The sequence below is a fragment of the Lepisosteus platostomus genome, chromosome 6, assembly GCF_059453375.1.
Source record: "Lepisosteus platostomus isolate fLepPlt1 chromosome 6, fLepPlt1.hap1, whole genome shotgun sequence".
NCBI classification, from domain to species: domain Eukaryota; kingdom Metazoa; phylum Chordata; class Actinopteri; order Semionotiformes; family Lepisosteidae; genus Lepisosteus; species Lepisosteus platostomus.
Genome location: NC_142616.1, coordinates 40,186,591 through 40,213,637, shown reverse-complemented (window position 1 = coordinate 40,213,637; position 27,047 = coordinate 40,186,591). Strand labels below are relative to the sequence as shown.

At 37.7% G+C, this 27,047-nt stretch overlaps 1 protein-coding gene across 5 annotated transcripts in view; it reads left to right on the top strand.

The window, feature by feature from the left end:
• The window catches only part of rbm20 (RNA binding motif protein 20), an 89,951-nt gene that overhangs the window by 47,825 nt on the left and 15,079 nt on the right, over positions 1 to 27,047 (top strand). For 3 of the 5 annotated variants that reach the window (XM_088635840.1, XM_088635838.1, XM_088635841.1), the window contains exons 2-5: positions 12,927 to 14,031; positions 16,836 to 16,897; positions 17,447 to 17,544; positions 18,374 to 18,474. In XM_088635840.1, the coding sequence (XP_088491966.1) occupies positions 12,927 to 14,031; positions 16,836 to 16,897; positions 17,447 to 17,544; positions 18,374 to 18,474 (1,366 nt within the window). Of the gene's footprint in view, positions 1 to 3,670; positions 4,088 to 12,926; positions 14,032 to 16,835; positions 16,898 to 17,446; positions 17,545 to 18,373; positions 18,475 to 27,047 lie in introns of those variants that run through there. The other 2 variants (XM_088635843.1, XM_088635842.1) reach the window with 2 other exon arrangements.

Sequence of the window (27,047 nt, the reverse complement as noted above, 5' to 3'; positions counted from 1 at the left end):
TGGTGAGGATGGGCACCAACATATCCTCTACCCTGACTCTAAACACTGGAGCCCCCCAAGGCTGTGTGCTTAGCCCTGTCCTCTACTCCTTATTTACTCATGATTGTGTTGCCAGGCATAACTCAAACTCCATCATCAAGTTTGCGGACGATACAGCAGTCATCGGCCTGATCACAGATGGTGAAGAGTCTGCGTACAGGGAGGAGGTTTAAACCCTGGCAGCATGGTGCCAGGAGAACAACCTCTCTCTGAACATCAGTAAGACTAAGGAGATGATTGTGGACTATAGGAAACACAAGGGAGGAGATCACACACCTATCTACATCAGTGGGACTGCACTGGAGAGGGTCAGCAGTTTTAAGTTCCTGGGAGTTAACATCTCAGAGGACTTAACCTGGACCCACCACACCAACACCGTGGTCAAAACAGCACGGCAGTGCCTGCTCTTTCTCCGCAGGCTAAAGAAGTTCGGCATGCCGTCACATATCCAGGCAACCTTCTACAGGTGCACTATTGAGAGCATCCTGACTGGTTGCATCACTGCCTGGTATGGGAGCTGCTCCGCCTGGGATCGCAAAGTACTGCAGAGGGTGGTGAAGTCAGCGCAGCTCATTACCGGCTGTGAGCTACCAAACATCCAGGATATCTACTCAGCTAGATGTCTGAAGAAGGCCCCAGTCATCCCAGTCACAAACTGTTTTCCCTCCTACCGTCCGGTAACCAAAGCATTCAGTCCAAGTCCAACAGACTACAGAACAGGTTCTACAGTACCTTAAGGCAATAAGATTGCTAAATAGCCAACCTGCAGCTCCTTCAACAAATCACCTGTACTGGCTACATGGACACACAGTTTTCACTGTATTCAGCATAACCGCACTACTTGTATATATTGCATACACCATGGACACAGAGCGGCTCTACTCATATTGAGTTTTATTCAATTTCTATTACATCTATTATTATGTAACCTTATTTTCATAACCTCAATATTGTGATTTTTGTGATTTTGTTTATTTCTGTGATTCTTGTAATTTATGTAAGCTCGCGGAAAAGACATTTCATTGCCAGCAACTACTGCTGCATGCTGTATTGTTGTGCATTTGATAAATAAACTTTGATTTGATTTTGAGAAAGTAGAAGTGCTTTCATAAGGTCACAATTCTGTTTAAATATCCTCATCGTATACTTCAGAGCCCAACAGAAATAATGCGCCACACCCATATTTGTCAATCTATATACTGTATTTGCTAATAAATGTTTCCACCCTTATTTTTAACTTTTATTTAAAAAAACAATGTGCTCCTAACATGTTTTAGGTTTTTAAATTTAACACAAATTGAACATGTTAAGTCAAGTGTAAATGAAAAGAAAGTTGAAATATACTATTGTGCTTTTTATATTCAGGCACACAGAAACCTTGAAACTATTCAAAGATGCAGTTATTCTCTCAGATAATATATTTCTGTGCTATGTAACATACCACATGAAACCTACACTCCACACCAACTTCCAGGAATTTGTGTGCTTCAGCAGAAGTCCTCTGTATCTTGTTTCCACTGTCCTGGTCACGTCTTGACATATACCTTAGAAGCTGTGGACCAAATTGTGGTTAAATCCAGCATCCAAAAGTGTGCAGCCCTAGCTCTCTATGGGTCTAAAAATGGAGAGAATTTGATCACAGGTTTTCTGTCTTCTGCCTTGACTGCCAACAGATGGGGCTGTTGTAAATCTGTCACATTGACACCCCGCGGGGAATTAGATGCTTGCGCGCTTAGGTAAAGAACCACTTGTTTATGAGAAGTGGAAACAAGGCTTGAGGAGCGGTCAGACTGTAAATGCACTACATAGAGCAGGAATGTCAGATTGATTTCCAAACTGGAACCCTACAGTACGGGCCGAATATCACCAAGATAGGTCCTTTCATCCATTTAAAAAATAAACAGTTAAATTATAGTATATATTCAAGTATTCCCGGCTATTTTACAATCTTTAATAATAATATAAGCAGTAACATTAATCATTAGGATTAACTCCTATCATTAGCAATCATGTTGGTACATTAAGGACAACAGGCTCCCACCGCAGGTCTCAGGCGAATTTACAATTTTGAAAAAAATGCCACAAAGCTCAAATTGCTGATAAGAGTATACTTTATGTATCATGAATCGAATATTTAATTCTAAAACACCTTTGTCCAAAAAGTTAGATGGAATCTTTGCATTTCAGACGTTTTCGGTTCAATGACTTCCAATGACCAAAAAATGGCAAATATACAATTTATTCCACAGAATATATTTTCTAATATTCATTTGTAATTGTTCATTTGACATAAAATATTAACTTTTATTCCCATCACCCTAGACAGCTCATTTTTCTTTGAAATGCACGTCATTTGTTTACACGTAAAGAGTGATCTATCAATACAAAATACAAAACATTTTCCCTGGTGGTGGTTACAACATTTTCATTATATCGTGGGAGTTAATTATTTTAAGCGCACTGTTACCATGTGCATTTTTTTCGTTTTTTTTTCAGTTGTAAATCAACAATCTACAGGACCTTTTACAGAGCTGTTTGGTCCAGAAAAAAACGCGTGTGCCACTTGTTCTAAATCCATGTATGTGCTTGTGGTGTTTTAAAGTAATGCGGTGATTACTGCTCATAGTTAATGCATTGTTCTGCTTTCCTACTATGATGTAGCTCTAGAATATTCGCAAAGTAGTGCCATCTGGTGACACGCTTGCGTGATGCAGGTATTTAGTTCAAATATATTTTTTTAATATTTAGTGGTAATTACTGTCTTCAAGGACTGCGCAGTTAAATGTCTAAAGCTTTAAATCTCGTGTATGTTTCGAAACTTAAATTTGCAAAACAACCCAAGACCAAAACGGAGCCTGAAAGCAGTGTTACAATATCTTTTAACAATGAATTAAAACTTTTAAGAACATAGTTTAATGAATGATGATTACTTTCTTGTTATTTCAAGCATTTAAAATATTTGAAATTTTATTTTTGAAGCGTAAAATTTTGAAACGATAATAAATATCGGTATATTGTTGTGAAGCCTAAAATGTGCACTTTTTTGGTTATCAAGTTAATACGCATTTGAGAATTCGTAAAACACTTTCACAACTTTTATTTATTATTTTTCATCAAGCAATTTATAAAACACTTTTTTCTTTTTAATCCTCCGCACCTTTACAACTTACAACAAATGTAATTTCAGCTGTAAATATTTTATTTTTCCTCCGTGTATTACCAAACCGAGTTACAGTACATTGTCTGTCAGTAATAATACTGTCCTAAACTTCTGAATATAAAGCAGCACTTCCATTGTAAAATCAATATTTATAATTATGCAATAGCCTTCAACTGTTAGTATTTCTTTTTGTGTGTGTCGTAAAAGTAGAAAGACACTACTCACTCAACATGCAGCTAATTGGATGGATGTATCTTTTTTTATGGAAAATTAATAATCCAGACTGCGCCGACCTGCGTACATCCTTCACAATTGTTTCCAAATTTGAATCAGGGGACACCCGGAGAGCCCCGGAGACAGTCCATGGGGGTCTCTTCGAAAGGCTGGTAAACTGCACCCTCAAAACGCATCTCAACTTGTTTGCGCTCTCATTAACAAGAATGCTTGACGAATGCTTCAGAACCGCTTTTTAACATTGTAGCAGAGCAAACTAACATTGTACCTGCTATGTTTCAGTTTGGTTTTTGTCAGGCTTCTCTTCTGAAAAGTATGGTCTCAGTATAGGTGCACTCAGTCCTATGTGTGGGAACCCCTTTAGTGTTTAGTCCTGGCAAGTCAGTCACCCCGGACACGCATTTCCAACAGCTTTTGGCACTTGCACTTGTTAGTCTGCGAGTCGATCTGCAGTGCTGGAGGAACTGCTGTAGAGAGCCATGTGACGGGTCTGGGAACGTTTCTTTTTTTAACGAGTTTCAAATGCAGCTTGGAAAGGAGGTCCAGTAAACGCTCCGGGACGACGCGACAAACTGCAACAATGTAGGTAGGGTGTACCCATTTACCCAACACAACGTTTATTTAGCGGCTTCTTGTACTAGAGAAAGCTAAAAGGTAAGGATTTTAAGTCAGTTTCTTATCGGATATATTACGAAGTGTGCATTCATGACTCGTGATTTTGACCTAATGATTAGATAATTAAGATGTAAATATAAAGACATAAATACTGTTTTTACCATTTACGCATGCAATAGTTTTATACCAATACGAAGTGCGGCACAATCCTCATAAAGACGTTTGCTTTAAGTAAAAAATGAGTGACAAAATCGTATTCTCACAGTAAAGGAAACGTTCGTTTTCAGATTATAATTTTTTTTAGATTAGACTACTAAAATGTTTTTGCTTTAAATTGTTTTTAAAATGTTGTTGGACACACGTGGTATTTTTGTTTCCTTTTTGTGTTTCATGTTCATATTCGGGCCTATTTAAAAAATCACGGGGTCGAAGGGTCGTTCATGACTCTACTCTATAGATGGGCATGTGTGCCTGGAGAGTAATACAGTAGTTCCAACCCAAACCCTATGCCTAATTGTAACTAACCCTAACCATGACCATTTACTGTATCTACTTACAGTACCTGTCGATGAAATTGGCTAACTTGTTAATGTTTATAAAGACACCACTAGGTTGGATGAAGTGGTAGGTGTCCTCGGCCAGGGACGATTATTCAATTAATTTGATCTATCATTGCTAAATGCTAATCATTATATTTGCCTTCAGTACAAAAAGAACCTAACTAAATAAAACAAAACGTCAAACTATTGGTGCCCAAGAGGCACTGTAAACCCGTACAGTGATTTTATGGGGGAAAAATGTTTAAACGTCAGGTAGCGTTTATTATTAATAAAAGAGTTATACACAAAAAGTGTTATAATCATGGGTATTTGTTTTAGCGTTTGTTGTTTTTTTGTGGTTTATGCTACTTTTTATTATCATGGGCTAAAATAAACTGTTCTTTAAGTGTAAACAAATTGGTTTGACTTATTTTCAACCCGCAGGCCATCGTACAGTAAAATACGATTCACTTATAATTTAACGTTTTTTTCTGAGGACAAACCATCATCCCTTTCTGAAGGCCTCGACGTTTTATGAACACGCGTATATATGCACACTTATGTATAATTTATGCTTTTCAAATGGTATAAAAATGGTTTTGCAACCTTTGATGCTGTGCTATAGAAAATCGACGTTTCATTGGAAATCTTAAGGAAAGCTCTACGTTTAAACGAAAAAATTGCAATAAATGATGCATGTTTCTATAAAACATGCATACAACAACGGTATTTTCGAATGTAGGATTATTAAAGAAATACTGAAAAGTTATTTTGTTTAGTAAAGTACAGTATATACTATTATATGTACAATCAAAGGCGTTAAATACTTCCTTTTCATAATGATCCCCGTTAATTATTATTATAAATAAAATCATTATTGGTTAAATAATTAGCGCATAAACAAGCTAAATGGGCTCAGTCAAATTATTTCTCATATTCCTGTAAAGACAAAATAAAACTTAAATGTCGTGTTCGTAGCAGGTAACAGCAGTGGAGCTCCAGGATACCCACAACCCAGATTAGGCCCCATCTCGGCCATAGCGTGGGAGCAAGTGTCTCACGGAAGAGATGCACAGGCTTGGCACTCCAGTATCACTGGGGCTAAAGGCATGTTCACTTATTAAGTGCACTTATTAAACCTTTGTAAATGACACTGAAGTTTGACGAAACCACTTTTGGAAAAGCGGCCAGTGTCAATTCAAATTAATAACTGTTACGTTCAATTCAAAAATATTTTTGCTGTGAGTTGGAATTTCTACATATTCATACAGTGTATTTCATATTTGTATTACATTTTAAAAGGAAATGAACAGAGATCGCAAATAAATACGGTGTGAACCACCCGTTAATGATCAACTATAAAATCCCGCGACGGCTCTAGACAAGTTGATCCTCTCCTTCTATGTGAAACAATCTCCTGAATGCATCAATATTGTTTCCGCATTATAAATCATGAAGGTTTTGTTTTGGAAATTGTTCAGTACCTTTCCTGTCTTTTTCTTTGCCTCTCAGCGCATTATTCCCCCATTATTCAATCTTGATTGATTGAATCTATAATTATTCAAACACAGAAGAAAACACCGCTTAAAGATCAAATTGTAACTTCTTGTTTCTGTTTTTTGTATCTCAGTGAATACTGTGGAAGCTATCGATTTGTCAGGAAGCAGATGGTTGCATTTTTTAAATATCCGACTTCGAATTTGAGTTAATTTTCCTTCACGTTTTTTGTCCCAGAGATTATTTTGTTATTCATTCACTGTTGAAGTATTTGTCGGCGAGACGCTTACCCTCTTCAACGAAGCTTCAATGTCCCGAGTACCTTGTGTTTTCATTGTTTTTGGAAGAAGGTTCTGTTTCATTGTTTGGTGTTTTGGATGAAAATATCACATGTGCTTTTTTAGCCTCTCCGTTTTAAAAACACAGAGCAACGATAGGAGTGCATTTCTATATCGCACGCCTGCTTGATAGATACAAATCCTTTAAAACTCTGCTTCATTATAAATAACTGAAATAACTTTCTTGTTTTTTTGTAAGAAGTATAAATTTAGATTTTTATCTGAGGAAAAATAGCACAATGCGATAGGTATGAAAAACAAATCTTATTAACAGAGATAAAATATTTTGTCTAAACAAAAAAGAAAGTGTTATATTGTCTTGTGAGGTTGTGACCTTGGAGGGGCGCAGAAATGTTTTTACATATTACAAAAATGATGTCCAGTTTATATGGTCCTCATTATTTAGTGTTATTTCCACATGTAATGTCACATAGCTGAAGTGCTGCAGCAAATATAAAAAGGAACAGTTTAAATCTAACATTTTTCAAATAATAATAATAATAAAAAAAAAACATTTGCTACTTTTATCGTGCCTTGCTGGTTCTAATCCTGCTGTGTTATTGTGATATTAATGTTGCAGAATGCATGCTGATGTATTAAATAAGGAATTACAATTAATCAAACTATTAAGTGAGGCGCTTGTCAAATCAACATTCTCACCCGTGACTCCTGTTCACAGTCTTGTTAGCAACTTGTGACATTTCATCACTGACATTGCATCTGCTAGCAGATGGACCGAAGGACACAGTGAAGGCGTTGGGACAGAAGTGGGAAGTGGGCAGATTTACAGACCACAAGGACTAACACTTTGGAATCTAAAACAGCGAAGAGTTTCTGTTGCCCCATTCATTAGTGTTTTTAGCGCATATGTGAGATCTCCTTTTGGGAGCCCATGTTGGTATCCATTTCCATTCTAAAGGCTATTAGTTAAGAGGAGGAGTTGCAGAATATCCTGTGTATCACCTCATGATTCTTTGGTTGGACCAATTTGCATCTTAACACACAGCGATCTTGGTGTCGTCTAGACTAGGTGACGAGAGGAAAGGCTGTAAGGCAGTGAGAGTTTTCTAATTGTAGTTTTAACTTCCTACCATTTGCTATTTCACATTTACTACCATCTGAACTGTGTCACTATATCAAGGAAATTGGGTGTTACACATGTTTTCTTTAATTTATGAGTGTTTTGTTTATTTTTATCTATACTTTTTTTGTTTGGTTTCACCATTTTAGCTCTTTGCCAAGTATCCCAATGGCTATAAAATAAATGTTTAAGATAAAACACACATTTTACAATTGTGGTAGATGCAGCAAATTTTAAGACGTGATCTAGAAGTACAACATTTCCTCTAAAAAACATCATAAAGTGGTTTGCTGTTTGACAATTTCTGTATATTTATTACATAAGAAATGTTAATTTTGAGATACAATGCCCATGGACAGAAAGGTTTGATAAAGAACTATTATGAAGTGTTTTAGAATTTAGTATTCCCTCCTGACTCATTCATGTGTAAATAAATGTGTCTGAGTATAACTGAGTAAAAATGATACAGTAAGTGATAACTCCACACTAAGTATGATAAATTAGGAATGATAAATGATTCATTCAGAAATTGTAAATGATAAATTGTGAATGCATAATGCAAATGTAGTTAACCCAAGTTTTTTTTTATTTTGCTTTAATAGTGGCGAGTAAAAAATATGGTTTACTAGGATGAGGATAAAATACTACAAAATTAATGACTTACCTCTTAAAAGTGCCTCCATATTTCCTGGTTAAATTTGTAATCATACAAATAAGAACTACATTTCGCCTGGTGCTCCTGATAATGAGCAACTGTAGCTTGCCTGTCAGCCAGCTTTTGAAAGACAGATGTGCTGTTGTCTGTTACTAGAGATGCTCAGGGGTAGTGATTCACAACCCATTGGGTCCTGGCTTTGATACCAGTCTGGGATACCTTCTGTGCGGAGCTTGCATTGAAGGTGCTCCACTCCAGTTTCATCCTACAGTCGAAAGACATACAAGCTGAACTGGCATCTTGAAATGGTCTCCCATGTACATGTGTGAGAGTATGTGTGTGTGCCCTGTGATGCTCTCGCTTCCCATCCAGGGTCAGTCCTTTCTTGCACTTACAGTATTATGTACATGGTCAGGCCTCAGCTCACTGCAGCCTGCACTGAGTGGTTTTTAAGGGATAGAGCCCATGGGTCTGCAAGATACATTTGAAGAGTGAGTTCCAAAACCAAGAAACAGAACTATATTTCTCTTATCTTACTTTCACCATGTGCAAGTCCAGGAAATTCAGATTTATCACTAACAAAACAGAATTTGATAGATAGTTTCTTTATATTCATTCGTAAGAAATGTTAACTTTAAGATAGAATGCCCATGGACAGAACAAGCAGCAAAGTCCTTAGATTCCAATATCTAAATGCCAGGAGCACTAGAACCAAAATATTGGACTTGCATTGTACAGTAGATGCATTAGTACTCACCAGCAAATATGATATTTTAGGGGTTTAAACTGATGTACTGAGAGTTGTGGGGATGAATTTACAATTACTGGGTGTTCTGTATATTAACTAGGAGGTGGAAGACTTACATAGTATTTCATGGTGGGGTAGGATTTTCATTCAGAAACAGCATAGAGGCAGAGGAATCTAAAATAGTATAGAGATTTAGTAACTGGACTATGATACAGACCACCCAACCCGGATAGTTATTGTAATGCTTTAGTACGCAGTGCAATCAAATCTGCATGATGCAAGGATGAGATCGAGTTATTGGGAGATTAATGTTCCTCACTTAGACTCGGATAGCCCAACTGGAGAACAAATGCTGAGATTAAAGATGTTGATGTTGTAAATGGCTGATCGCCTATCAATCTTGTCAGAGAGCTGATCACGTGTTTGCACTGATCTGATCTATTCAAGTGAGGCAGATATAGAAACAAAGATTAGGACAGATTAGGAAATTAGTAGAAAATGAGTGGGTACAGTTGAGAAATGTGATACTGGAAGAATAAGAACAAATTATACCCAAAGTTAAAAAGGACAGTATAAATCATGTTGGTCAGAATGGTTAACATTATCACTAACGAGGAAAATAATGCTATTCAAGGGACTAAAGTATACAGTATAACAGAAAGTACAATGAGCTCAAATTCAAGAAAGATATCAGAAAAGTCAAGAGGGAGAAAATTCTAGTAATGAGAGCCAAAATATATGCCAAGTGCCTTTTCAATTTTACTGCAGTTTGTAAGGGAAGAAGATCATTAAAGGAAGAAATAAAGTCTTTGGAATTAAAAGTTCCTGGAGTTGCTAGTTGGTCTATTGGAGAAGGGGAAAGTAATCAAAAACTACTTAGTATTATATTTCAGGTAACTCTCAAGGCAGGGATTGTGCCTTCTGGCTAGAAAATCCAAGGGATTGAAATGATTGTAGACGCAGAAGATAATTCTACCTCTGATTTAGATGTGCTTAATTAATCCACTTTCTTTGAGCAACTAATAAGAGAAGTGGATAAGATCAGGGCATTTAACACAGTTTATCTGGGCTTTCAGAAAGCTTTTCAGTAATTACCACATAAAAGAGCAGTCCTCATACTTAAAGCTACAGGAATTTAACATGGTGTTTTCAAATGGAAACAAAAAAGTAAAAAGACAGGACAAAACAGGGACTGAATCTAGAACCACTGAAACTTCCTCATGCAGTATTTGTCACTGATCTAGATGGTAAATAGAGGACCTTGGGCTGTCTAACATTCTCTTGAGGCCAGGACTGAGTGTGGTTGCTCTTATTTTTTATAGCCTCTAGAGCAGCAATATCTTTGAATGTTGATTAAATTTGCCATTTTAGTTTAATTCTACACTCTTAACAATATAGCCAACCATAATATTTGTTGCCTGTTTTATTACCTCTCCATGTTGTCTAGTTAAAGAAAGTGACAATACTATACAACCTCCTGGATCTCTCCCATGTGTCTTTTCCAGTTCCCTGCTACCCATCTGATATTTCAATTTTAGGTTCTAATGTTACCGTGACAAAATGTACATATGCGATAACTTTACACCTTATCCAGCTACTGGTAAATAAGACCTCAATGTCTTAATGTGACCAAGCATTCAGTTTTCCTTTACTGGGTTAGGTGTTAAGTCTTTAGTCTTCCACAGCAGATTCTACTGAATGAGAGCATGATCTTCTAGAGAACGATACTAAATGTTTGTTCTGCTTTAAGAAAAACAGAAATAGTATTCTTACATTGTCAAATATCCCTGCTACTATCAGTTGAAAAGAAATCCCTACTCCACTGCTGATCTGTAATGTAATGTTTGTTTTTGGCTGTATGGTTTATGTATCAAACATGATGTTCAAAATCATTCCAGAGTTTTTTTAAAATATTTTTCTTTTTATATCCCCTGAACTTTGGAATTGCCAGTTGTTTATCAACTCGGTTTTACTGCCACAACACGCTTAACAGAAGGAGAGGATCGAAGAACATACAGTATGTGCATTTTTCCGTTATTTACATTATGAGCCCCGTAGTCCCCATAACAGAGTCAACATCCCAGTTGAGGAGAGATAGAAGTCTTGATGACAATGCTGCTAGCTCCCAAGCATCTGGCACGTCACCGTGGACTCTTTTGTTTAGTGTATCAAGGATTACCTGTTCCGCTCTTAAGAACACAAGGACGGGTACAATGAGAGGAGGCCATTCAGCTTTTCTGGACTTGTTGGTAGGTAATAGTTAATGGATGCAAGGGTCTCATGCAGCTGTTTCTTGAAAGAAACCGTGGTGTTGGTTGCAATATCGTGGTTCGATAGCTTATTCCATCTTCCCAAATGCCTAGTTTCAGGATCACAACGTACAAGACTAATATTCTTACTAGGAAATCCAAGGACCTAGCAAAATAGTTTTTCATTTATATTTGTGCACACAGTCCTCTCTGATTTGCAGGCTGAAGACCTATGCAAAAATATAGTGCATACCATTATACTGGGCATGTTCAACACATACCCTATCTACACAGTAGGATCTGTAGGAAGGAATTAGTGTCTGGTTCTCCCAAATCTAGATATATCATGAGAGTTACTGTACAGTATTACATTGGTCTAAGTTAGAGCAGTCTACTTTGGAACCCATATTTGTCTATCAGAAGCTGTGTCAGACCAGAATATTTTTAGATCAGAGTCATACCTTTAGATAAGATCATCCCAGGCTTCATACATATTTGTGTGTTTATTTTCAAAGCTCTATGTACAGAGATTAGCAAGCAGAGGTCTACAGTTTGTGATTTAATGGTTGCTACATATAAAGACTTCTTCTTTAGCACTGTTTTAAATGTAATTTAAAGAAATAGAGCACTACAAATGAGTAAAAACATTCTAAGTAATTCCCTGCCATCTCCCTACTAAATTCCCTACCATCTTGACCATATTCTCTTTCGTGTTGTAGCAGTGTTGTTTGGCATATGAAGCACTGTACAAATGCAATTATTATTAGTGTGGACGTTATTATTATTGTTGTGACCTGTGTGTGAGCTCCAGATGATAAATCGGGGATTTGTGGCTTTTAATTTGCTAATATTCATGGTCTTTCTTTTCATGTTTTCATGTGTTCCAAGCAATAAGAGGGACTGTGACGACACAAAATCTACAAGAAAAAAAATAACAGAGGCACCTAGTTGATTTTCTTGTCCAGTTCTTGTGTTCACCTTCTTGTGGATGAGATGTCTACAGTTCTTCATTTCAGTTCACTGTCACAATTGACATGCCATGTTAAAAAGTCATCTATTGTTTAAGAAAAGCTATTGTGAAATTAATCCATACTATTAGCAGTTTTCAGAAATATATTTTCACTTAATACAGCAGAGTGTATCAAGAGGTTTCTGTTTCTGTAAGTCTGTAGACTGTTGCAGGTAGTTTTATGCTCTTGAATTCCTCTCTTGCAAAGGTAGTCTTAATTATAACATAACATACAGTCACTTAGATTTGAGCATCCCTGGTTGTTTTAATGTCCCTTGTCACTTGACAAAATGTTTCTCAACCGCTATGCTAAGGAGTTTATTTGTGACTCAGAGTAAATTAGAATTAGCATCATTTCGATTTTTATGCTTCCTGCACTCGATGTGATTGGTTTATCGTTCTTGCACCCTTCACTCTTAGGAATGAACTCCTTTAATTAAAGGTAAAAATATCCGTGTTGTCCGAGATAAATAACAACTTTCTCTTGTGTTGCTGCCACTTCTAATCTGATTGGTTTCATAGCTTCCTCCACTCTCGTAAGGGATAGGGGGCAGGATGAGTGACGGCAGAATTTCACAGATGTTTTGATTAATAGTAGCCGATCCTAAATTTAGCAACCATGTGAGGGCATCCATCAGAATATGGAAAGGGCATCGTAGTTAAAAAAGGGAAGCAAATAACTTTGGGCGCAGTGAGATGGAAGTAGTCTGGGAAGGTTTTTATGACGGCTGAACTCTTTTGTTTTCATTTGCCTTTTCGCAGCGCCTCTTCGTCGGAGCATCAGGAAAAGAAGCCCTTCCCTACTGGCAGTCAGCTTTCTGGGGGAGGCCAGAATCCTCTGCTCTTAACCCCGGCCAGTCTGCAGCTTGCGCAGCTCCAGGCCCAACTCACTCTGCACAGGCTGAAGTTGGCCCAGACAGCCGTGAGCAGCAACACGGCAGCAGCTGCCACCGTTCTGAACCAGGTTCTTTCCAAGGTGGCGATGTCTCAGCCCTTTTTTAACCAGTTGACTTCGCCCATGGTCAGCACTCCTCAGAGTCACACTGGTGGGGCCCATCTGGGCTCAGGGATGTTGGCCTCCAGGTTTCCCTCCAGTGGGCTGCCCTTTCCTCCACAGAACACTGCTCTGGGGCCCCTGGTTGGGGGAGATCTGGGCTGTGGAGGAGCTCTCCAGAACCAAAATCACACCACCATTGGACTGAATCCCTATACTGGTGGCTTGTCTCAAACACCCAACCAGCTTACTTCAGAATATGGAAATAAAATCAGCCTGTCAGCCCATACAGTGTTCCCCTCAGACACTGACAGGCGCAGCCAGTATAGCATCTTAAGTGGGGGTCCCAACATATCAGACAAAGGAGGAAATGGGTTTTTACCGCTTTCCAGTGCCCAGTCAAAGATGGGAAACCAAAGTGGGTTTCAGAGGGACTTTTATGGATCAAGCCCTCAGGGACCAGAGGGACTGGGAAAACAGTCGTGTTTTGCAGGAGAACCGAATCCAAGTGCCTTTCCACCAGTCAACCACAAAGAACAGTGGCAACAACAGGGTGCCATGTCTAAGATGGAGGGGGCCCCTACCCAAGGGGTCACGTGGGCCACATCGAGCCAACCTTTCCACGTAAGGGGTGAGCTATACAACCCAGAAGAGCCAACCACAGACTCCAAATACTGCTCTGGTGCTGGGCCACCTTTCAGCGGTAGTACCCAGGGTTTTGTGGGATACCAGCAAGTCCAGCCAAGAGAGCAAACACTCATGGGTGGTCCTGTGCCCCTCCAGCCACACCAGCTCAATGACTTCCACGCAGTGACTCCAGTGCACATGCCACACCATTGCACCATCTGTGACAAGAAGGTCTTTAATCTGAAGGTGGGTTTCTTTGTGTGTTGGAAATCAGCATCCCTGTCTGCGGAACTCACTGTTTGGTTTTTTTCCGGTGTTTCGATACATCCCCAGCACCTTGTTGCAGATTCTATTTTTTTATAAAGGAAATTAAAATATACCTGTATACAACGGTTGTTTAAAATGTTGTGAACCTAAAAAAAAAGTCACACAAGAGAGTATTTCAACTCCTAATAATACAGAAGTAATGGTGTACACTCACACAGCCAGTTTGTAAAGTGCTTTATAGTTTTATTTTTCATGTAAATCATAATGGATGTTGAAAATATAGACTACTACAAGTGGTCCAAATTTCCACATTTCTTACCAAAGAATGCCTAAATTTAAATCAAGCAGCTATGGTAGGAAAATTATGAAATATAGGTTTGATAAGGGCTACCACTGTTAAATCTTGCCCTAGAACAATGAATCTGAGCAGCAGAAAGCTCCATTTAAATAATTAGCATCACCTACTGTAGCACCATCATCTTTGTACAGCAGATGCCAGACCTGTCAGAACTACTTTTTGCCTCTGTGAGAGGCCAATTTGAGTAAGAATTAACCAAAAACACTAGGTGAGACCGAGGAAGGTCCTTGACTGTAACAAATTGCACAAAAAAGACACCTGTTGCCAATATACTTAATACTGTATTTCCTGCACTTACCAAACCTGTGCAGTACAAAGGTGCCTGTAGTACTGTATCTTATGGACAGGCTATACACACTGGACTAGAGATAAGCAAATCATTGCAATAATGTTTGATCAAGTACATTCTTTGTGGAATATTTAAGTGGATCACATTGGAACCCAACTTTAAATTATCTCAAAAGGAGCTTTATGAAATGTCAGTTTTGTTACACTCAACATTCCTGTTGTAAATAGTGACAGCTGCTAAAGGCTTGATTGAGCATTGTAGTAGAGCAATATAAACATACGTAGAGGAAACCAATCCCTTTGATTTGCCTCTGAAATGTAGCAGATTATACACTGGATGAATGGACAACATCCCCCACAGGTTCCATAGCCATGCAGAGCAAAATAGAGACATACTGTAAAAAAGCGTCCAGTCAACTTGTCTTGGGATTGCATGGCATAGAATCAGTGAACACCATCTAAATTAAAAATATAAAATAAAATGTGAATCAATTTGTTTCTCCAAGGTGGCAAACAGATAGGGGGATTACCTGTAAGGAATGTACAGTAAGTGTGGAAAATAGGTGAATGAGAACTTGAGTTACAGTAGTTGAACCCAGTTTGGGGAAAACAAGAGGGCTTAAAGGGGGCATCCCTGATGATATCTTTTTGTTTCAAATGGATGGCATCATACTTTTTTTCCTTCATAACTGTTTTTAAGAGCTAACAGGTTTAGAAGGAGAAATGACCCCACATGCACTCTAGGATGAAATAGAAACATTAGTCATGGATATCGGAGACCAAATCTGCTGTCAAACAGGAATAAATAATGTCAGTAATGAATAAAACATACAGAGCATCTGCTAATGAAAAATAAGTGTTTGACTTGATATCCTAAGCCTTATTCCACATTCCCTCCCCAGCTTTCATTCCAAATAACTAATATTCAAAGTCTCCACTACAACAACTGTCAAAAAATTCAAAGTAGACAATCTCCCTTAAAATGAGACAAATAATAGAGATAGAAAATCCCACTATTCCAAGTTGAACAAAAAATTCTGAATATATAATAGACAACATCAGCTTGTTGAATTTCTCAGCGCCCCATGTGTATTGTAAAACAAGAACTACACTTAAAACCACACTATGAAACTTCGACAGTCTTAAGAAAAAGCAAAGCATACAAAGGGTGAGAGGTTTAAGTCTGATTATCAGTATCCATGGAAAAATGGGTGTAATTCTGACTAATCTGACGAAACTTAGCCTTGATCTCCATTTAAAAACAGCCTTTTTTGCTAGTTCAGGAAAATCAAATTCTTTCTTAATTGGGGAAACAGAAGGTAAAGAATCAACCCTATTCCTCATCCCCACCATCATGGATGGATCACAAACAAATTCAAGTACAAGAAAGTGGCTGGTAGCAGCAGCTCTAGCCCAGGGTTATTACACCAGCAAAACGGTCACATCATCTCAGCGGTTATTCAATTTACAGCGCTGGAGAACAGCACATAAAAGATGTTCTCTAGTCTTCATAATTTAGTGACAGCAGTATCACTGTATTTTTCTTCTTCATTATTCGGTTAGATTTGGTTGGTCTTGCATTGTTTGGCCTATTGAATGGTCTACTACTGCAGAAACTATTATTTCTGAAAAGTTCCCTGCTGGGTAAACGTGAGAAAAAGATTCCTCATGAGAGGGAGTGTAATCACAGCTTGTGCAGCTTTTTCTCAGTTTTTAGGGGCTTCAGGGTCCTGTGCCTCACTTGCTTGTTTCCTAGCTGCACTTCCTTATGGCCAATGTTGTTGTTTTTTATTTTGGTCAGAGCCGTCTTAATGAAAACAGTTATTCACCAAGGAAATAGCTATTGATGCAACAATGCATAAATACCATAGAAGAACTATGCAAAAAAATGTGATGAGTTTTAAGGAACAAAAATAAAGTGCTATAATTTCTAGGTTCTTTTGGAAAGAACACACAGTGCATTTGAACTCAAAGGATTCTGTCATTTTCTTTCAAATAACATGTGGTTTCTGACAGGATGCATTTTATAAAGTATTTCTTTATTTACAGAACTTTGTCCTTGGGGTTATTGCATGTTAGTCTTGTCATAACGTTTGATAATTTCATACTGACGTCATCTGTCCATGAACAATTACAGGACTGGGACCAACATGTCAAGGGGGAGTTACATCTGCAGAACCGTGCTCTTTTCTCAGAATGGTGAGTACATCAAAACAAACATTACATACTAAAATAACAACAACAACAATAATAAAAATAATAAATAATATTTTATTATAATATATTAATGTAATGTTAGTATATGATATACTATTATAATATGATTATATTATGATATAATACATTTTATTTATAGTGCACTTTTCATGAGTCAGTCTCTTCCTGCTTGTTAGTAAATAATCATTAATTTGTACTATAGATCTAGAGAAAATGGAAAGGGAAGCAAATGTTGTGTATTTGATAGTGAAAGAATGTCATATTAAAGTACCAAATTATATATTTCATTTCATTACTGGAAGTCTTGGTTCTTTGCAACATAAGAATACTCTTTTTCCAGGTCCAAAGTACTTACTTTCTAAGAGACCAGTGCTTTCTTTACTATGGAGCTCTAATTTCTATGGCTCTGTTTTTTCAGCATGTACAGTAGTGTGATTGATTTTAATATTAGTGGCTACTGAAGATGTATGAGCACTTGCCGCTTTCCTGCATTCTGACAATACTTGCTCACCTGCCTTCTCTGTTTCTCAGTCCTGCCATTGGACCTGCTCATTTTCCAAAGGTTCCGGACGTATGTCTAAACTCCTCAACAAACACCACCATGACTTTTTCATCTGCTTCAAACCAAGGTAAAAATTATTTAAAGCCACATGTTTTAAGAGGCTAGAAATAAAACACGTTCAGTAATGGGGTTTATTTTTAGAGTTGGAGAGCTTCATTTGAAAAGCTGTTAAGGCTCAACAGGCTTTAAAGCTATGTAATGCTAGTGTTCTATTTATATCTAAATACTAAGGGTATATATAAATAACTGTCTAAATAAATGAAATTACTCTTTCATCTTTACATTAGCATCTTTGTTGATGCTAATTATGTTCCTAAAATATACTGACATCCTCTACAACTTCATTTAACTTAACAGAAAGAATTAAATCCTTTATAGTTGACTTTCCAATAGCTGCTGTCTATAATGAACTCATTTTTTACAGAAACTATCTTTTTAATCAGTTAGGGTGGCAGCAGTGCATAGTAGTGACTGGGGCTTTAATCTTGTAATTATATCCTTAGTGGAGCATTGCTATTGTACTCTTAAGTAAAATACTTCATTCACATTTTCCCAGCTCTATAAATGGGAACAGATATATTGTAGGTTACTTTGGTTAGAAAGTGTCAGACCAATAATTATTAGAAAAAATAACTTTAATATTTATAATTTATGGGCCTTTTTGTACAAGCAGTATTTTAAACTGATATGTGTTTCTCATGGTTTCTATGCTAACAAACATTTGCTGCAGTTTTTAATATTACAAATGTATTAAAGTATTAAAATATGAATTTATAATAGGCACAGAAAGTTTATGGTAGCTCAGGGAGGTGGCTTATTACTCATTTTAGTTATTAGCGAAGATTGGCAGTCTAATGTCGTTGTTATAATTTTACTTGTTTTTTAAATTGAAATAGATGTTACCTTGGGACCCAACTCTACTTATTTAACTACTGCAGCAATGAGAGCACAACCTCTGGCAGGCCCTGGATTTTCTTCGCCTCAGTCAGGGTCACAGGTCAGTGGAACATTGTTCTGAGGTGTCTATAATATAACAAAATGTCCATTTGTATCAGCTCAGATCTCACAGAGCCATTATGTGCTCTGTGAAATATTCTATATGAAATGCACGAACTAGCATTCCCGAAATCCAGCTCCTATGGCAATATCCACATCCGCTCTAAATATTTTTAGAATAGCTCAGAGTTCCTAATCTCTTAATCGATCAAATAAAGCTTCTGAAAGACAAAATGATTATTGTGAATTTAAAGGGTCTGATTTATGATACTTGAGAAAGAGTTAAATTTGAAATGCACACAAGGGTGAAGGTGACCCTTAACAAATGTTTTGAGCCAATGTGAGTCCTTCAGGAAGATTGAGTTGGGTTTTAACCTCCCACTACCTAAGGACACCCTTTGAAATTAAGGACAGTCATAAAAATGCATCCCTGCTACTTGTATAGGCCCCATTACATTGAATCTCTGTTCTGTTAACTAGTGCTTGTATTTGTAAATATAGCAAAACAGCACGTCAACTGCATGTTGAACATTAGATGTTACGAACTAGAAGATCTTTAAATCCTGCGTACATCCATTTGGTCAATGTAATTTATGAGTCCTTTCAACACCAAAGTGCAAACTTTGTATACATGCACTAATATTAGCTCCAGTAAAAGTCCACCTGCTTGTGCAGCATATGCTCAGTAAAAAAAAAACCTGTTTACTGCAAGGATAACATTATGCTCTCCCAGAATGCAATTGTCATGCTACAGTACTTGTTCCCCATTCGTTTTAAAAGGGTTGTATAGCTGAATGGGTAAAATTAATTGTTGATTGCGTTGGTGGGTGCTGTGTATTTATTGTTACTGCAATAGACAAGATTCTGAAACTGTTTTACCTGTTTGTGTCAGTGGATGTGAAAAAGTTTAATTTAGGTGGAAGTACCCGAGGAGCAAAACATTGTTCAAAACTCAGAGAAAATGGAAACAGTTGTTGATGTTCTTTGTATTTTTATCTTATTACTAGTCTATTTGCATTTTTGAGGCAGAGTTTTGTTACTTCTAAGTAAGCTTATCCTGAAATGCCTACAGAGAACAGCACTGCCTGTAACAGAATTGTTGTGTATAGAAAAGCATGGCACATAAATGTTAAAAACATAAACAGAACCAGTTTATTTTCTACAGACACAAACACACAAACTTTTGCAGGCCAGCACAGACTGTAATATCAGTCTCCTTCTGAGTGCCAAGCAGGCACCTGAGCACTTTGTGCAGTAATTGCGCAAATGCAACAAACAAACATAACACAATTCAATTAACATACGATTTCTGCAGTGACTCAAGAACGTGCTAAAAAAACAAGGATTATATTGCACTTCCTGGAATCTGTATCATAAAAATTCCATCTTACGCAGAACTGACAACAGCTTTTCTGTTCACACTACTGCAGTTCCTAGCATGCCGAGATGCTGTTGCACTGAGTGATTTGTAGTAAGGAGACGTTTTTATGATTCACATTCCCAAGTTACGGTGCCTCCCTCTGGTTTGTTATGATGGTCCTGGATTCCCGGAGATAAATAGTGGTCATAGTTCACCATCACCCCAGATTTATATCTTTGGGTGCAGAAATTAAAACAACCATTAAATTATTGGATAGGGAATTTCAGGAATACATAAAACAACAGTAGGGTGTTAGTCTCTCAAATGTATTAAAGTCATTCCACAGCCTTCAGAAGCTTTGTACACTGCTGTCTCGCTTTGCCACATACATCTCTCTTTGGAAAGAATCTTCCACAAGTGACTAAAGAAGTCAAATATAGGAAAATAAAGAACTGAGAAACTAAGTGCCTGCCCCATACCACACTGCATACAACCTGAAAGACACCAGAACTGCAAGAACATAGGAACATAAAGACTGTGCTTGTAAAAATCTGGCAAGAGAAGATAAGGTAACTTTTTTAACTGGACCTTTAACTTTCAGACAGCTTACACTGCATATAACTCTGAGAGTTTGGCAGCTCAGGAGTTAAGTTTCAAGCTGCAGGGCAGTAATGTGATCAGTGGATGACCAGCCCTTCTCTGGACAAACAGACTTAACTGAGTCACTTGGGATTAGGTGTGGAGTGTGTGACTGACTGAAACCTGCAGTCAGCATCTTCTTCTACCAATAGGGAGCTGACTTTGAATAAACAGACAGGAATCCTTCTGGAAGGGCCAGGCAGCAGTCAGTTATCTGTGGACGGTTCTCTCCTCAGACACATTGCTTTAATCTTTCCTTCCTCAGCGCAGCCTGTGTGCGGTGGTAATAGAATTCAATGTCAGACCTGTGTAATCCTTTGGTTATTTTTTGGCATTCAGATATAGTCTCATACTATACATCAATTCGGGTACCCTCTGTCTTTATCAATACTACAACCATAAAATTGCCCTTCACAGTAAATATATTGCTACATGTGTAACTCAAAAGCATTAAAAAAAGCTAAAGAAAAAAACAATATTGTATCTTGTTTCAAATTAACCTATTTATTTAAATAAATATACATACTGTATAAATACCACATACATTTCAATACCACTTAGTGAGATGAATGAATTACTGAATGTAGTTTGTAATAAAAATGTTATTATAATCTGCGTTGTCTAATTCATTCATCCCCGTAAATGGAAATTAAGATAGCATTGAAAGTCTTTGGAATTGTTGTAGATTTGTTTTCTGGCTTCCGTTAAGGTTGATGGTGTAGTTAATACTGAATTTATCAAATGATTCTTGTGTTTCTGATATATTTGGAATTCAGAGGTGAAAAAAGCATGAAGGATGAAAAGAAACCTATGGTCAAGTGTATCTTTTTCTCAAAACCTTCTTCTATCCGTTTGTCTAACTACTTCCAATTCTGCGTCATGGGGAGCCGAATCTTATTCCAACAAGCAACAGGCACATGCTGGACTGGACACCAGTCCACCGCGGGGCACATTCAGACACTGACACGCTTTTCCTAGAAACCAATTAACCCCCTGGTTTTTGGACGTTTGGACTGCGAGAAAACCCATACAAACTCCACACAGACAGCACCCCAGGTCTTGAATTGAGCCCAGGGCCCCAGTGCTGAGAAGCAGCCATGCTAAACACTGCACCACTGTGCTATCTTTGTTTGCAATCCACTGTTTGCGATTCTGATTATGCAGATTATTTACGTATTATGTTGCAAAAAACAGCTATACAAATTTTCCCTTGGGACCTGTTGTATAGCAGGAAAAGAGACTGATCAAACTAAGACATACAGTACAGCAAGCACAAATGGTTGGAGTTTCCAATATGTGTGTGTCTGACAAAGAAAACAAAGTGCCTGTATCTTCCTAGAAATATTGCAGTTGTGTTCTTGTCTTTCAACTTTAAGGATTGAAACTGTCCCTTATTTTGGTATTTCTTGAATACTTTGTCTACTTCTTTTATTTCTTTATGAATCAGTTTTGATTTTTTGTTTTGTACATGTTATAGTAATTAAACATAAATATAACAAAATATATCTAAAGTTTTCTTTTTTATTTTGGGAAGTTGGAAGCTTCATTTCCCATTTAGAGAAAACTAGCGTAGTTTAAATGTGGGAGGATGTGCTGTAATTCGCCTTCCTGCACGTGAGGTAGTCAGAGTGACAGAATGGAAGTATGGTAACAGTGCCTTCCGCTGGTAGGAGATGGCATTGCATGTAAGGAGCACAGAAAGGAAACATCCAATTGGCCAGTTCGTCTGGCCCTTAGTTAAAATTATAATGCTGAGCTCTGGAGTTGCTGACATAGTAAAGACAGATATGCTTTTATTTATCACATGACATCACCAAAAAGCCTGTATATACTGTACATAAACAGAACATAAACTGCATCCCAATTGCCATGTTACAGATGGAAACCTGTGTTTACCAGATATTTTTGTAAACAATTTAATGAGAACAACAAAACAATCTTAAACAAGAACAGGAAAGTACTGTAACTGAAATCAGACCCCATTTTCTGACACTTAAACAAACTGTAATAATTTAAGGAAAATATACAGAACATGTGAAAAATTTAATTTTGAAACAGTGTAGTTGTGTAATAATGGCTAGTTCACCAAATGTGTAAAACACTTGTTGTTCATACTTAAATATATGTTTAGTTTAGAACAGTTATTGCCCATTAGAACATCATGACGGATAAGTAAAATTGTTTTAAAAAGAAGTGAAGCACTTGAAGATGGCATTCAGGAAACCATCAAACACAGCTGCAGAAAAGTTGTTTAATTAAAAAAGAATCAAGAATGTTGGCAATAATAAAACACCAGTAGGATTGTGATTAAAACGTGCTGTTATCTGCTGGTATGGAAAAGATTATATTTCAGTTTGGGTCCCACATTCTGATGAAGTGGGCACTTTCCAGACTCATAGATAGTGCTGAGAAATCATGCAGATTAAGAATAAATTAATCAGCAGTCGCCATCTCTGACTGAAAGCCAGCAGGTCCTGTTTTTTTTAAATTGAAAACCCTGACATATTCATCTCATGGTTTGGGCAGTTTGCAGGGTAGCTTCAATTAAAAGGGTTGGCATTTCTATGACCTCTAGCTACTGCTCCTGTATTTTCACAATTGGCCTGGGAGAGTTGGTGGTGTTATAAGAAGCTTGATAACATGCAAACATATTGCAGCAAATGTCTCAAGTGTATTACTTGTATACTTTGTGTACATTTATTAAAATAGCAGCATGCAGCTCATGGAGAGTATGGTTCTAGGTATTGTGTGTTTGGTAGGACAAACACCTGACTGAAGGTCACAGTGTCTGTCACAGTGTTAACTGCAATAAGCACATCTATTAACCAGGAATTCATAACAGACATTTCAGCCCTGTAATATTTTAAGAACGCTTGGCTGCAATTTCAAGTAAGTTCTCCCCTGGATCAGTTTCATTAGGCAACCAAACAAAGACTGATTCCTGAACTTGTCTGTAATGTGTCTAATAGATAAACAGTCTGTTATACTCTGTTTATTGAGTTGGGTGTGCTCTGACCTTTCCTGGATATTCCTGCTAGACATTTGCTCTGGTGTGAAGCTGGTAATAAAATTATCACTTTTATATCTGATATGATTAGAGTTGGGTCTCAGGCCAAAAGCAATAAAATAAAGACATAACACCCAGGCAGTTAGGAAGATCAGTACTCCCGTTTCAAAGCTTCACCACAAGTAGCTCAGTGGCATTTGTTCATATTTGTCTTATATATGTGGATGAATATATTCTCTTGCCTAGTTTTTTTTTTCTCAGATGTATTTATTTACATGTTAGTTGGTTCTGTTTCTCCATTTGTTGCCCTACAGCTGTTATTTCATAGCTTCAGCAAGCAGACACATGGCCAGGCAGTGCAGTTCATTAGGGTTAGATTCACAAACACCTGTTTAGCTTGGACGTTGTCAGTGTAATGTTATATTGGTCACAGAAGTTATATATTCAAGATAACATGGTCCTGAACATGTATTATGATACATTATCAAGTTATTATGGTATATTTGTTAATAAAGGACAGGACAGAATAGTGTTCAACTATTGCCAATTCTTACTTTTCTCTTGGAGCATGTGAGCAGTATGTTTAAGACAGTTTGGTGGTATTAAAATGTAGCCCACTTTAAATTAGCATGTCAAAGTAGATATCTAGAAAGTAAACTCGATAGTTTATGATTGCTAGTTTATGTTCAGATGGTTTATGTGGATGGTTAGCTGTTGCCTTTTCTCTCTTGAGCTGTTCCACCTTGTTGAACTTGTTAAACTTCCACAGTGCCAGTGTTACATTGCTACTGACATTGGAGAGCCATTGTAAAATCAGACAAACAAGTCCTGTTAAATACTGTACCTGAGAAATAAAAAAAAAACAATGTTGTATTGCACAAGATAAATCACAGATCCCTGCCCTTCTCCCACCTCCCCAACTTAACAATGGCTTGGGCCTTATTCTCCATCCTGACATCAAACCAGATGTTCCAACTGTAAACACATCAGACTGTGTATACCGCCTGATGGTGTGGTCTCTTTGCTAACCTGGAGTCAGCAAGATGACAATGATAAATGGGAACTGATTCATAGCCTGTGAGGAGATCAAATTCAATGTTAATTTTCCAGTTTTTCTGCATTTTTCCTGAAGTCAAATGCTCGAACATTTCCATGGTGTGGCTCAAAATAAAATGGAATGAATTGTCCAGAGTTTGCCTTTTTATTTTGCCATTTCTGGAATTGAACAAGCTCTCCCAGTTCTGTCAACTTTAACAAAGATTATGGATCAGATGGTCCTGAATTGCCTGCCCAGCACTTGCCCAGTGAAGACAAAGCTAAAGATCACTTTCACTTTATTGGCCATATACAATTTCTTGAATTAGGAATTTGTCTTTTCACATACCCCAGCTTGCTCTTGATGAGACACACAGGCACACAGACGGGGAGAGAGAAGCTTGGGGTCAGAGTGCAGAGTCAGCCATTTATATGGCACCCCTGGAGCAGCTGGGGTTAAGGGCCTTGCTCAGGGGTCCAACGGAGTAGGATTCCTCTGCCAGCCATAGTATTTGAACTGGGAACCTTCCAGCCACAGGTGCAGTTCCTTAGCCACAGAGCCACCGCTCTGCCCTTTGTGTAATGTGTTAAACTGTGCTATTTACACATTTTTACATAAACTCTTTGAGCCAAAAACCTCCAAGACATGCCAAAGTATAGTTTTTTCGATAGTACGTATAATGAAAGCTTGAAGGTTTATGTACTAATGTATGAGGGAAAAATAAGTTAATCTACTTATGTGTTAGCATAAGTACTGTATGTATTTTTATAGCTCATGTGCACAATTTAAAATTATTCCTATTAATATGCCTGTGTAGAAAGCAACAGTCACCACTATCTTCTCTGAGAAATAATAGTACAATGCATTTGGTCTGCTCTGGCCTGAACTATATGTTTGAGTTACATAATCTTTGATACTCAGTGCAAAGATCATGAAGTGAAAGTCTGTCAAAATTGAGTCTCTGGGAAAAAAATTCTCCTCGCTTCTGTAGGTTTTCCAAACCCAACCAAAAGAATAATGTTTCAGGGCTTCATCCTGGAGTCAGTGAATACCCTGTTTCAATTGTTTTATATATAATTCCCTACTGAGTTAGGTTTCAGACTTTTAAATCTACAGTTTTCAATTTGTAGCTGTGTCTGCAGGTGAGTGACTCATTGGGCTCAGAGGCAAGGCAAGCAAACCACCTTCCCAGAGACTCAGAGACACGTTATTAAGTGATGATATGTATCCATTCTTTCACCTTGTCAGCTGTCCATTGGGTGAGCCAGTTTTACCTTAACGTGGCACAGCATGATTAGGTTCTCATATGAAGAGGGTTAGGGATCAGCCAGGGTTGCTATACTTGGTAATCCAACAGGATTAGCGACAAAGGGAACAGGATGTCTTCTGGAGTCAGCTAACATTTTCATATCCAAGAGGGATGACCCTTATTATCGCTGTCATGTCACTGGGTTGTGTGTTTGCTTTGCAGGGATACGTATTTATAGATTTGAGCAGTATATAACACATAAAAGTAGACACTGAAGCAGCAACACATTTAAGACAGCTCTGTTTGAAGGCACATTCCCTGCTAATACTTTGTTGGCTGGCAGGTTGTTCTGGAACGGAAGAGGTTGAACAAAAAAGAACCAGTGGAGTATAGAGTACTGGTAGCTGGAATTGGGCTTTTCAAGAGGTAAAAGATCAGTCAATGGTTTTCTTTGGCTTGATGTCACGTGCAGTTATGGCTGTACTTCAGGGATGTTGCTGGGGCAGATGTCCCTTTTGTTGCTGAAATACTGTTTTTCCATTTTGAATGGACTGTGAGTCATGAAGAATGTTAACTGAGATTTGCATTCACATTGTGGCTCATTTTGTGTATTTAATGATATTTATGATACAAAGATTCAAAACTTTGTTATGGATGAAGTTTAGCAAACCGCAGAAACCCAGAGACATAAAGTGGTATGAATTTGAAGTAATTTTTAAAAAAACTATTATTGGAGTGGAAATTCTGTGGTGACTGCAAAGAAACATTTGTTTATACTCTGATGTGTTTGATGCACTAAAAACTTTCTGGTCAAAACTTCTATTAGATAAGAGATAAAATAAGATCACTTTATTGGCAACATACAGTTTCTTGCATTAGGAATTTGTCTTTTCGCATACCCCAGCTTGCTCTCCATGAGACACAGACAGGGAGAGAAGCTTGGGGTGAGAACACAGGGTCAGCCATTGTACAGTGCCCCTGGAGCAGTTGGGGTTAAGAGCCTTGCTCAGGGCCCAACGGAGAAGGGTATTCAAACTGACAACCTTCCAGCCACAGGCGCAGATCCTTGGCCACAGTGCTACCGCTTCGCCCCTCTTTTTTTTTAATAAGATAAGATCACTTTATTAGCCTTATTAGTAGATTTCTTTCAAACAGGTTCCGTTTGAATGTGGCATTCTTTAATGTGGAAATCCTAGGCTGTGTCCCTCAGGCATCTAAAAGTAGAAGCTGAATGAACTGTTTAGTTATTTTCACCTGACATATTTAAAAGTGGAATATGACTG